The sequence below is a fragment of the Mustelus asterias genome, chromosome 15 (assembly GCF_964213995.1).
Source record: "Mustelus asterias chromosome 15, sMusAst1.hap1.1, whole genome shotgun sequence".
Classification (NCBI taxonomy): Eukaryota; Metazoa; Chordata; class Chondrichthyes; order Carcharhiniformes; family Triakidae; genus Mustelus; species Mustelus asterias.
This window is the reverse complement of record NC_135815.1, coordinates 61,848,698-61,861,599: the sequence shown is the minus strand read 5'-3', so window position 1 is coordinate 61,861,599 and position 12,902 is coordinate 61,848,698. Positions and strand designations below refer to the sequence as shown.

Genomic DNA, 12,902 nt, shown 5'->3' with positions numbered 1-12,902 from the left:
AGTATCCAAAACTGTATATGTGTTTTGCAGGGGAATGGCCACAGAAGATTCCTGCACTACCTGCCTATCTGTTGCTCTGTCTGGTGGTCACCTATTCCCTTCCTGCCTGTGTAGTGACCACCCCTCTATATGTGCTATCCACAATACTCTCTGCCTCGTGGATGCTCCACAGTGTCCCCAGCCACTGCTCCAGCTCTGAAACTCAAGCTTCCAGGAGCTGTTGCTGGAGACACTTACTGCACACATGCTGACCCAGGGAACTGGAACTGCTACATGGAGCAAGAGGAGCAAACCACGGCTTGGAGCTCCCCTGTCAGGTCTTACCCTTTTAAATTAAACTTTTGAAAGGTGTTTTGCTTCAGGTTATATCTAATTCTCTAGGAAATTCGTTACTACCGAATAAAACCTTTACAAACTATAAACCATAGAAATTACCTAATGATAAAATTATTAAATACTTACTCGACCTTTCTACTTACCATTCAGCTCTTTCCCTTGTGTCCTCTACTACTGCAGCAGGGCAAGACAACACCTTGCTTTTACCTCCTCAGAGTGCCCTTTTTTTTGGTTACAGGAACAACTGCCACCTGCCAAAGCTAACAGCTCTCACTCTCTCAAGAGAGAGGGAGAGAGAGAGAGAGAATCGCTGGTTCTCATAGCTTTGTGTGTCTTAGAGAAAGCACCATGTAGACAACAAAAGGTACTAAGGAAGAAAGAAGTTCCAGACAGACGAATCAACAGAGAAAACCCAGAATATTCCGGAAGACACATAACCTGATTGCAATTTAGAGAGTGACTAAGCTCTATTTTTGTTAATGAGTGGGAATTGTATTTATTTGAACAGCATACCATTAGAATCTTGTTTTATTCAGAAATAGTTAGTAGTTAGAAAGGATGTATTCAGTTTATTAATAGTTTAGTTAATTTGTTCACTGTTAGTTAGATAAATAAATTGTTACGTGTTGATTTTAGAGTGAGTATCAAGGTTTTGTTTTGTATTTAACCACTAGAAGTTGCCGAAGAACAGGTCACACATCTTCAAATACACTTTTTACAAATGATAGGGTGAGGTACTCCTCTTTGGGTGTTTCAGTGTTAGTTCTCAGACGGGGGATCCACCTCTGCTTTATAATACTACCATGATGGTTAACTAAAGTTGGGGAAAGCATAAGACTCAAGGAAAAAGCATGCAACTGCACAAAGAAGAGTGATAGGTCAGATGATTGGTCAGAAATTAGCTAACTAATAATGAAAAAATGGAGTTTCTATAGGTAATTAAAAAGGAAAAAAGCAAAGTGAATGCTGGTCCTCTAGAGACCGAGAACGAGGAGTTTTTTTTAATTCATTCATGCGATGTGGGCATTGCTGGCTGGGCCAGCATTTATTGTCCACCCTTAATTGCCCTTGAACTAAAAGGCTTGCTCGGCCATTTCGGAGGGGATTTAAGGGTCAACCACATTGCTGTGGAACTGAAATCACATGTAGGCCAGACCAGGTAAAGATGGTAATTTTCCTTCCCTGAACGACATTAGTAAACAAGATGGGTTATTACGACAATCGATAACGGTTTCATGGTCATCATTAGATTTTTCATTTCAGAATTTTACAGCATTCAAATTTCACCATCCACCATGGTGAGATTCGAACCTGGGTCCCCAGAGCGTTATTCTGGGTCTCTAGATTGCTAGTCCAGTGACAATACCACACTTCCCGCAGATAAGGAAATGGCAGGCAAAATGAACAATTATATACTATGGAAGATACAAAAACATTCCAGTAATAGTGTAAATTAGGAGATGGGAGGGAGAGAGGAACTTGGTGAAATTACAATCACTGGGGAAGCAGTGCTGAGCAAACTAATGGAGTTGCGGGATAAGTCTCCAGGTCCTAATAATCTTCATCCTAGGTCTTGGCGAATGAGGTAGAGGCGTTGGTGTTAATTTTCCAAAATTCCCTAGATTCTGAGAAGGTTCCATCAGACTGGAAAGTAGCAAATATAATATTCAAGAAGAGAGGGAGGCAGAAAACTATAAACCAGTTAGCTTGACTGCCTTGGAGAAGGCGTTAGAATCCAATTAAAAAGGTTATAGCTGGACACTTAGAAAAATTCAAGGTTATTGGGAAGAGATAGCAGGGTGCTGTGACAAGTGGTCTGTGCAGCAGGGGTCTGTGCTGAGGTCTCAACTTTTTACAATTCACATGAATGACTTAGGATGAGGGTAGTGACAGCACGGTCGCGAAATTTGCAGGTGACACAACGATAAAAAGGAAAGTATGTTGTTAAGAGGCCATGAGATGTTTGCAGACAGACATAGATAGGTCGAGTGAGTTGGAATATAATGTGAGAAAATGTGAAGTTATTCGCTTTGACAGGAAGAATAAAAAAGCAGAGTATTACTTAAACGGAGAACATCTGCAGAGTTCCAAGCTGCAGGGGGATCTAGGTCTTCTTGTTGTTGTGAAGTTGATTGTGGATGTTTATAAAGATATAAAAGAATTGTAAAAATATGTTGGAGGGAAAGAAAACAGTGTGTGGTCCCTTAAAAGCTGTTTTTAAATTCTGTGCTAAAATGCAGAAATGCACACAAACTGCAGGTTGCAACATTTGTTTCTAAAGGACCAAAAGCATCAAGGTTGCCTTGGTAACCAGCTCTGCAGGTTTTTGCATTTTTGTTAGCCTACGAGTTTAAAGACGACATTCAGCTAACAGCCTTTGAGTTTAAAGAAAACACTCAACTATTAAGAGCCTATCAGATTTGAATTTGATAGTGTTGACAGCCTCAAACCAATCGTGGTGTAAGAAAATTGTGAGGTCATAGCAATATAAAGGCCAAAGCAACAGCCATTTCAAGAGAGAACATCTTGGAAGAACATCTCCAGAGGCCAGGGTGGCCAGTCAAAAAGCCAGCATTCATTTCTAGAGCAGCCCTCCACCCTGCCAGTTTAAATGTCTCTTAAGAGAATTATCCAGCTATCTAATAGAAGAATAGAGAGTCAGAAAGACCTTACAGACAGCGGACAACTACCCAAGAAATCCAAAACTTCTGAATGCTATCAGATCCGGCTACGTATACTTTTTCCTGAGTGTGACTAAACTTCCATTATTACTGTTTTGGCAATGAATGCTCCTTGTATTATTCAAATAGCATTTCTGTCGAAACATACCTTAATTAATGTGTTACTTGTTTAGTTAAAATTCCTGGTTATTTAAATAAAATACCTTGTTAATTATTTACTTAAAGCAAGTGTCAGGCCTTTATATTAATGAACCTCTAACCATTAATCAAAAACAGATAACACCTTCCCAAATAATTGTAGCAGAGTATGATGCGAGGTAAAGAGGATTAACCTCGGTGTTGCAACATTGTGCATGAATCACAAAGAGCATGTACAGCCTGTAATCAATAACAATAATGCAATGCTGCAATTTATTTCAACAGGAATTGAACATTAAAGTAAGGATGTTAGGCTTCTGTTTTACAGGTCATTGGTGAGACCTCACCTTGAATACTGTGTGCAGTTTTGGTCTCCTTATTTAAGGAAGGATATAAATGTGTTGAGATCATTCAGAGGAGGTTTAGTAGACTGATACCTGGAATGAGCGGGTTGTCTTATGAAGATTGGTTGTACAGACTGGGCTTGTTTCCACTGGAGTTTAGAAGAATGAGGAGTGACTTGATTAAAGTAAACAAGATCCTGAAAAGTCTTGTCAAGGTGGAAAGGATGTTTCATCTTGGGGGACAGTCCAGAACTAGGGTCATTGTTTTAAAATTAGACAGAGACACACATTTTATTCTCTGACATTTGTATGACTTTGGAACACACTGCCTCAGAATGTGGTGGAAGTGGGGTCAATGAATATTTTTGAGGTGGAGGTAGATTGATTCCCTTGCCTGACAAGAATCTCAAGTTACTGGGGTAGATGGGAATGTGGAACTCAAAATATAAACATATCAGCCATGATCTTATTGAATGGCAGAACAGGCGAGGGGCTGAATGGCCTACTTCTGCTCCTATTTCGTATGCTCGTATGCATTTTTTATGTGCATGCTCAGGAGAAATAGCGTTGCCATTTAAACACTTATGTATCATCTTTTGAAGTCACAAATTCATAATTCCCCATGATTATTCACCGAAAGACAGACAATTACAAATCAAACAATTTTTGAAAATATTTGATTTCATGCTCAAGTTTTAAAAAACAATTGTGAACCTGCTGATACTCAATATAATGATGCGTCAATAACCGAGAGACAAACAAAAAAAGGCTTAGATAGGAGCTCATGATCCTGTAAAGCAAGAAAACAGACAGAGAACAGAGCTTCATACTGATTTCTAGATTTGACTGTAGCACTGGACAATGTACAAAGGTATACTCAACTCAGAGGAAATAGATCAGTTCAGTTCACAACAGTTCAATTCTCTATTTTTCAGAGGAATGCTTCTAAAGAACATGCAGGTATGTGGAATTAAAATATGTTCAAAGTAAGCCAGTGAAGCTGGTTAACATTTTGCTGACTTCTCATGCAATGACTAGAGTGCAACACAGAGTGAGTACTTGTCTACATTCATTGTGCACTTAAGCTTCTACTAAAATACATGTTTAAATGTTAACAATTTAGTATTTGTGTTTAAAGCTCTCTGTTATTAAACGGCCACCATCACTCTAGTTACATAAGCAACATACCACTAGACATCAAATGAAGCAGCATACTAGCAATTGTTCTTCATTGATTGATGGAAATATGAAACTGCAACAGACACACCCTTCATGCATTTCTTCCCACTCACCCCCTCCCCCACACCTTACAGGTCATTATTTTCAGGCATTTCATGTATTAAAGCTATCAGCAGTCTCAAACACAAATGTAAAATAATGACAGAGACACACAGAGCTATGCAGCAGAAAGTCTCAGAAATCTTGTTTAAAAACTGATGCAAGTCTGAACATTAGAGAACTGTACTATAGGTTTACTGCCACTGACCTGGGCCCTGGTAGGCCTGTGGATGACCATAGCCAGTCATGTCCCAATTGTCTGCAGTGCTATTTTTCTGTGCATTTGAACTTTCTGTGTTTGTCGGCCAGTTTACGGCACTCCAGGCATTTCCACTGTTACCTGCATTATTAGTGCTCCAAGTCCCAGCTGAACTAGCATTCCAGTTGAACCAGGGATCATCTGCGTTGTTTATCTATTAGTTCAATGAAGAATCACAAAAATTACTGAATTTATAAAACATAATTAATTCATCAATATAGTTAGTCAGCCCAATTTTGCTGTAACAATAAAATAGCTGATGTCATCATATCTCAAGCTTATGATGTAAAATATGGCAGCAACGTCTGGCAACCACCATGTTCAGTAAAATGACTGCGCATATGCCAATGTCATAAGTTTCTGTTTGTTTCCCATGCTTCTCCATGCGCTTGGCTTCACAAGTGTCATGTCCATAGACTTAGCATTGGAATACATCCAAGGGCATAAACTTGTGGTATTTATCCAATAAATACACCAGAAAAAATAACCTGTCTATTCATGTGTATTTTTCTTCAGAAAGCTTGTGGCTTTTGCTACCAAATAAACCTGTTGGACTTTAACCTGGTGTTGTTAAACTTCTTACTGTGTTTACCCCAGTCCAACGCCAGCAACTCCACATCATATTTTTCTTCAAGCAGCATAATAAGTCTGAATTACTGTCAAACAACTTTTCTGGCACTGAAAATTAACTTCTACAACAGCAGAGGCACATTCTCTCAGATTGTAATTATTGTTGGAAATTTTAAAATAATTTTCATTGTTTTTTGTCTCTCATTTCTCCTTTACTCGTATTTCTTTCCCACTTTATTTCATTTACATCGAATCAAACATTCTTACACTTCTTTCTTTAGAATCTGTAGCTCAGGTGAGAATTCTTCAATCAAGTTGGTTGGAGAAACACTTTTACTTGCCCTGTTGACACAGATCCCCTGAAGAGTGCACAATGCTGCAGCAGATGTCCCCAGTGACAGTCAGTTGCTGCTCTGGCAATTGTCAACAGAATGAACAGTGAACTCTATTTGTTTACCGCTGACCACCAAATGTGGGTATGTCAGAACATTTGTTGCTTGCACCAATTAAGAACTTACCAGTATAATGTAGAAAACCATAATACTAATGATTGATAACTGTAAATCATAAGGTCATCGACCTTTAAAAAGATGTTTCCTAAATGACTCAGTGAGAAATGCAATGAATATTAAACCACTAGAAAAACTTGATCCCTAACTCCAGCAATTTAATTACAACTATACAAAAACAAGGTACTACAACCGGCCTTGGTGTCCTTAAGCTTCACTTTGCTCCACCATATTTGGTGGAATCTTGTGTTCTGGAGTCTACATTCAGTCATGAGCACAGAAGTGAGAGGCGAGTGTGATTTCTTCACGGGGTTTTGTGGGTAGGTGCAGACAGCTGCCCACATGCAAACTTGCAACTTGCACTGTTCAGCTCATTTCATATACATCTAAAAGGATTCTCATGGTAGGGGCTGGTAGGAGGCCAGATTCCCCACTGTTACCTCATAGGATCGAAGGTCCAAGTGCCACATATAAAGGGCATTAGGACAGCCCTCAATATGCCTTCAATTTTTGCCCAGCCACTGCTTCATCCTTTCCCACTAACCATTTCTCCCTCCCTTGGTCATCCTCCATACAACCTGCACTGCCACCACACAGTCTCAAGATTAGGCTGGCATTTACAGACGCTCCCCAAAGAAGACAATGCAGCAGCAACTCACCGCTAATCATGGATGTGCAGTAGTGAATGTGAACATCCCAACTTTCGCTAGTGAGAAACTTATTTTGGAGGGGGAACTTAATTTCAATGAGGTGTCATCTGAATGAGTTTGGAAGATGTGCTAATATATGCAAAAGGGTTTCCCAAACTTGTCAGGCAGGAAATTCAACCCGCCTTTAAAGTCCTGAGAACAGGAACTGCTAAAATTCATGGTCATTCTGCCCATTAAGTGACATTCAGCCGCACTTGCTGTAATGCACCTGTGTAAATGTAGGGGCGGACAGAATTGGCTATTTACATATCAAACAGCCAACTACACTGCATAGTGAAAAGGTATGTGTTTATAACAATAAACCCTGTCATCATCCAAGGAAAGCCAAGAAGGAAGAAATTTTCAAGCACTCCAAAAACAGGATTAGTGCAAGCTCTGCGTTGGTTTTGAACTGAATTATTACAAATATCTTCTCCGAAGGCAAAAAGATTTAGATGGACCTCGGATGGGTACAGTTGGAAAGTGGTAGAAAAGAGGAAGGAAATTGAATGCCTGACTGCAAACATTCCAAAATGGAAATATTAAAAATAATTTTTAAAAGGAACTTTTTTTATTCGTTGATGAGTTATGGGCATTGCTGGCTGGGCCAGCATTTAAGTTTAAAGTTGATTTATTAGTGTCACAAGTAGGCTTACATTAACACTGCAATGAAATTGCTGTGAAAAGCCCCTAGTCACCACACTTCGGCGCCAGTTCGGGTACACTGAGGGAGAATTTAGCATGGCTAATGCACCTAACCAGCACATCTGTCGGACTGTGGGAGAAAACTGGATCACCCAAAGGAAGCCTACGCAGACACAGGGAGAATGCACAGACTCCGTACAGACAGTGACCCAAGCCCGGAATCAAACCCAGGTCCCTGGCGCAGTGAGGCAACAGTGCTAACCAGTGTGCCGCATCTGTAATTGCCCTTGGACTGATTGGCTTGCCAGGTCACTTCAGAAGTAATTTAAGAGTCAACCACATTGCTATAGATCCAGAGTCATATGTGGCCTGACTAGGTAAGAATGGCAGATTTCTTCTCTAAAGGACATTAGTGAACCAGATAGGTTTTTAATTCCAAATTTTATTTATTGAATTCAAATTTCACCAGCTGCCATGGTGGGATTCAAACCCAGTTCCCCAGAGGCATAGATTGGGTGGACTCTCAGAGGCTTTTTCCCAGGGTGGAAATGGCTGCTACGAGAGGACACAGGTTTAAGGTGCTGGGGGTTAGGTACAGGGGAAATGTTAGGGGGAAGTTTTTCACACAGAGGGTGGTGGGCGAGTGGAATGGGCTGCCGTCAGTGGTGGTGGAGGCAAACTCAATAGGGTCTTTTAAGAGACTCCTGGATGAGTACATGGAGCGTAATAGGATGGAGGGTTATAGGTAGGCCTAAAAGGTAGGGATATGTTCGGCACAACTTGTGGGGCCGAAGGGCCTGTTTTGTGCTGTAGGTTTTCTATGTTTCTATTACCCTGGGTGTCCAGTGACAATGCCAGTAATCCATTTTCTTCTCTAAGGCAACGGCACTGTGCAGTCAAATGCAAAAATTATGTTTCTGTTTCAATTTCTCCACTATTCCAGAAGATGCGATATACCATCCACCAGGTACATACACTTGCAACTCGGCCAACGTTGTCTACCGGATACGCTGCAGGAAAGGATGTCCCGAGGCATGGTACATTAGGGAGACCATGCAGACGCTATGACAACGGATGAATGAACACCACTCGACAATCACCAGGCAAGAGTGTTCTCTTCCTGTTGGGGAACACTTCAGCGGTCACGGGCATTCGGCCTCTGATCTTCGGGTAAGTGTTCTCTAAGGCGGCCTTCACGACACTCGACAGCGCAGAGTCGCTGAGCAGAGACTGATAGCCAAGTTCCGCACACATGAGGACGGCCTCAACCGGGATCTTGGGTTCATGTCACACTATTTGTAACCCCCACGACTTGCCTGGGCTTGCAAAATCTCACTAACTGTTCCTGACTGGAGACAATACACATCTCTTTAACCTGTGCTTAACCCTCTCTCCACTCACATTGTCAGTACCTTTAAGGCTTGATTACCTGTAAAGACTTGCATTCCAACCATTATTTCGTAAATTGAGCTTGTGTCTTTATATGCCCTGTTTGTGAACAGAACTCCCACTCACCTGACAAAGGGGCAGCGCTCTGAAAGCTAGTGGCTTGTGCTACCAAATAAACCTGTTGGACTTTAACCTGGTGTTGTGAGACTTCTTACTGAGTTTACCCCAGTCCAACGCTGGAAGAAGTCTAGTGTTAAAGACAGAGATCCTGTGGTAGAATAATGATGACTTGGGTCTGGTGGAGTCAGAATGGAACATGGATGAACTTTTGTCCAAGCTCAGAGGCAGATGTAAAGAATAAAATCCAGCAGTTATTTGAGGGTAGAAGGTTGTTAGACACACTGACAGATATTTTTGTGGCAATGAAGGTGGAGGATGTGGACAATGTCAGTTGCAGAATCAGAAATTATGGCAAAGTTGGTGGACATACAAAAGCTAGAAACAGTGGAGCCCAGCTGAGTAATTTTCCAGCCAGGAATAGACTGAAGCTGAAAAAAGTAGTATAAGCAGTGGTTAATCACAGGCTAAACAGGAGACTGAAATCTCTTAAGCACAGCAGTGGTGGGGAGGGGGTAATAAATTAATCAGAGATACTTTAAATCCTGCCAAAGAGCAGCACATCAGAACCGGAAGCTGCTTTTTATGGTAAAACTAAAACAGAGACCTCTTTGTGATGATAAAAGAAATCCAGGAATTTGAAGCCCGGTTTGAGAGAAGATCTAGATTGTTCCACATCGTTTTCACAGCTCACAGGACTAAGAGGAGGAGGCAAAAGCAGAATTATACACTTTATTCCAATTTAGTGCAGTGCAGAAATGTGATCTTTTCCAGAGAAATCCATGAATTTGAAGCCAAGTTTGAAAAGAAAAATCCGTGTCCAGGTTATGGGTGACAGTGGCGTTGTGGTAATGTTACTGGATTATACTGGGGCGGCACGGTGACACAGTGATCAGCATTGCTGCCTCACAGCACCAGGGACCTGGGTTTGATTCCCGGCTTGTGTGGAGTTTGTACGTTTTCCCCATGTTGGCATGGTTTCCTCCGGGTGCTCCGGTTTCCTCCCACAGTCCAAAAGACGTGCTGGTTAGGTGTATTAGCCATGCTAAATTCTCCCTCAGTGTACCTGAACAGGTGCCACAGTGTGGCGACTCAGGGAGTTTCACAATAACTTCATTGCGGTGTTAATGTAAGTCTACTTATGACAATAATAAACAAACTTTAAAACTTAATAACCCAGAGGCTCAGGCTAATGTTACAAGGACACAGATTCAAACATCACACAGTTGCTGGTGGTCAGAACTTAATTTAAATGTAATTCAAGAATTTAAGTTCAGTTAGATGATAAATTTAATGAATACATTTCAAATCAAAAGTTATTCTCAGGTGACCATGAAGCTATTGATTGCTGTAAAAACTCATCTGGTTTACTAACATTCTTAGAAAAATAGAAACAGGAGTAGGCTGTTCGGCCCTTCGAGCCTGCTCCGCCATTCATTTTGATCATGGCTGATCATCAAATTCAATATCCTGCTCTCCTCTTCCCCCCCATATCCCTTTAGCCCTTAGAGCTATATCTAATTTCTTATTGAAATCAGACAATGTTTTGGCCTCAACTACAATCAGTGGTAGTGAATTCATAGAAATCATAGAATCATAGAAACCCTACAGTGCAGAAGGAGGCCATTCGGCCCATCGAGTCTGCACCGACCACAATCCCACCCAGGCCCTACCCCCACACATTTACCCGCTAATCTACACATCCCAGGACTCTAAGGGGCAATTTCTAACCTGGCCAATCAACCTAACCCGCACATCTTTGGACTGTGGGAGGAAACCGGAGCACCCGGAGGAAACCCACGCAGACACGAGGAGAATGTGCAAACTCCACAGAGACAGTGACCCGAGCCGGGAATCGAACCCGGGACCCTGGAGCTGTGAAGCAGCAGTGCTAACCACTGTGCTACCGTGCCGCCCATTCCACACATTCACCACCCTCTGGGTGAAGAAATTTCTCCTCACCTCAAAGATTTACCCCACCCTGTCTAACTCTGTTAGACTTTTAAGTTTCTATGAGAACACCTATCACTCTTCTACAGTGAATATAATCCCAACCGACTCAGTCTCTCCTCTTATGACAGACCTGTCATCCCAGGAAAACCTTTGCTGTACTTCCTCTATAGCAAGGGCATCCTTCCTCAGATAAGGACACGAAAACTGTACACAATACTCCAAGTATGGCCTCACCAAAGCCCTATACAATTGCAGCAAAACATCCCTATCCTTATATGCAAATCCTTTAGTTCTTTCAGGAAGAAATTCTGCCCTTCTTAGCTGGTCTGGCCTACATGCAAAAACAGACTTACAGCAATACAGTTTGACTTTTAACTGCCCTCTGAAATGGCCTACCAAACGGTGGCAGGTCAAATATCTTTAATCCGTAAATCTGAAAATAGAACACATCCAAAAGCCATACTCCTTTTGAACCTCATCAACCTTTAGCACAGGAAGTCTAGTTTGTCTATTGCTTGCCTTGTGATTTTTGTGGTAAACATGTAAAGAAGAAACTTTTTACATGTGTCCTTGTACTTATTATTCAGCAAAACATCTTCCTTTTCTAGCCATTTTATTTACTTTAAACTACCATTTAGAAAGATGCGGATTAATCCGGGATAGTCAGCACGGATTCGTGAAGGGCAAGTCGTGCCTCACAAATTTGATAGAATTTTTTGAGGAGGTAACTAAGTGTGTTGATGAAGGTAGGGCAGTTGATGTCATATACATGGATTTTAGTAAGGCGTTTGATAAGGACCCCATGGTCGGCTTATGGTGAAAGTAAGGAGGTGTGGGATAGAGGGAAAGTTGGCCGATTGGATAGGTAACTGGCTCTCTGATCGAAGACAGAGGGTGGTGGTGGATGGAAAATTTTCGGGCTGGAGGCAGGTTGCTAGCGGAGTGCCACAGGGATCAGTGCTTGGTCCTCTGCTATTTGTGATTTTTATTAATGACCGAGAGGAGGGGGCTGAAGGGTGGATCAGTAAATTTGCTGATGACATCAAGATTGGTGGAGTAGTGGATGAGGTGGAGGGCTGTTGTAGACTGCAAAGAGACATAGATAGGATGCAAAGCTGGGCTGAAAAATGGCAGATGGAGTTTAACCCTGATAAATGTGAGGTGATTCATTTTGGTAGGACAAATTTAAATGTGGATTACAGGATCAAAGGTAGGGTTCTGAAGACTGTGGAGGAACAGAGAGATCTTAGGGTCCATATCCACAGATTTCTAAAGGTTGCCACTCAAGTGGATAGAGCTGTGAAGAAGGCCTTTAGTGTGTTAGCTTTTATTAACAGGGGGTTGGAGTTTAAGAGCTGTGGGGTTCTGCTGCAACTGTACAGGGTCTTGGTGAGACCACATTTGGAGTATTGTGTGCAGTTCTGGTCACCTCACTATAAGAAGGATGTGGAAGCGTTGGAAAGAGTGCAGAGGAGATTTACCAGGATGCTGCCTGGTTTGGAGGGTAGGTCGTATGAAGAAAGGTTGAGGGAGCTGGGGCTGTTCTCTCTGGAGCGGAGGAGGTTGAGGGGAGACTTAATAGAGGTTTATAAAATGATGAAGGGGATAGATAGAGTGAACATTCAAAGACTATTTCCTCGGGTGGATGGAGCTATTACAAGGGGGCATAACTGTAGGGTTCATGGAGGGAGATATAGGAGGGATGTCTGAGGTAGGTTCTTTGCTCAGAGAGTGGTTGGGGTGTGGAATGGACTGCCTGCAGTGATAGTGGAGTCAGACACTTTAGGAACATTTAATCAGTTATTGGATGGGCACATGGAGCACACCAGGATGATAGGGAGTGGGATAGCTTGATCTTGGTTTCAGATAAAGCTCGGCACAACATCATGGGCCGAAGGGCCTGTTCTGTGCTGTACTGTTCTATGTTCTATGTTTTATGTTCTATATCAAGCCTAGGCTTCAGCCAATGTAATGCAAATTTATATTCGGCATCT

General features: G+C 41.8%; 1 protein-coding gene across 7 annotated transcripts in view; it reads right to left on the bottom strand.

The window, feature by feature from the left end:
- snx9b (sorting nexin 9b) overlaps positions 1-12,902 on the bottom strand; it is a 237,976-nt gene that overhangs the window by 132,006 nt on the left and 93,068 nt on the right. For 5 of the 7 annotated variants that reach the window (XR_013499657.1, XM_078229971.1, XM_078229976.1 and 2 more), the window contains one exon: positions 4,986-5,190. Coding sequence is in view for 6 of the 7 variants with exons in the window: in XM_078229971.1 (XP_078086097.1) it covers positions 4,986-5,190 (205 nt within the window). In the remaining variant the exon portion in view is untranslated. The remainder of the gene's footprint in view (positions 1-4,985; positions 5,191-12,902) is intronic. The other 2 variants (XM_078229972.1, XM_078229977.1) reach the window with 1 other exon arrangement.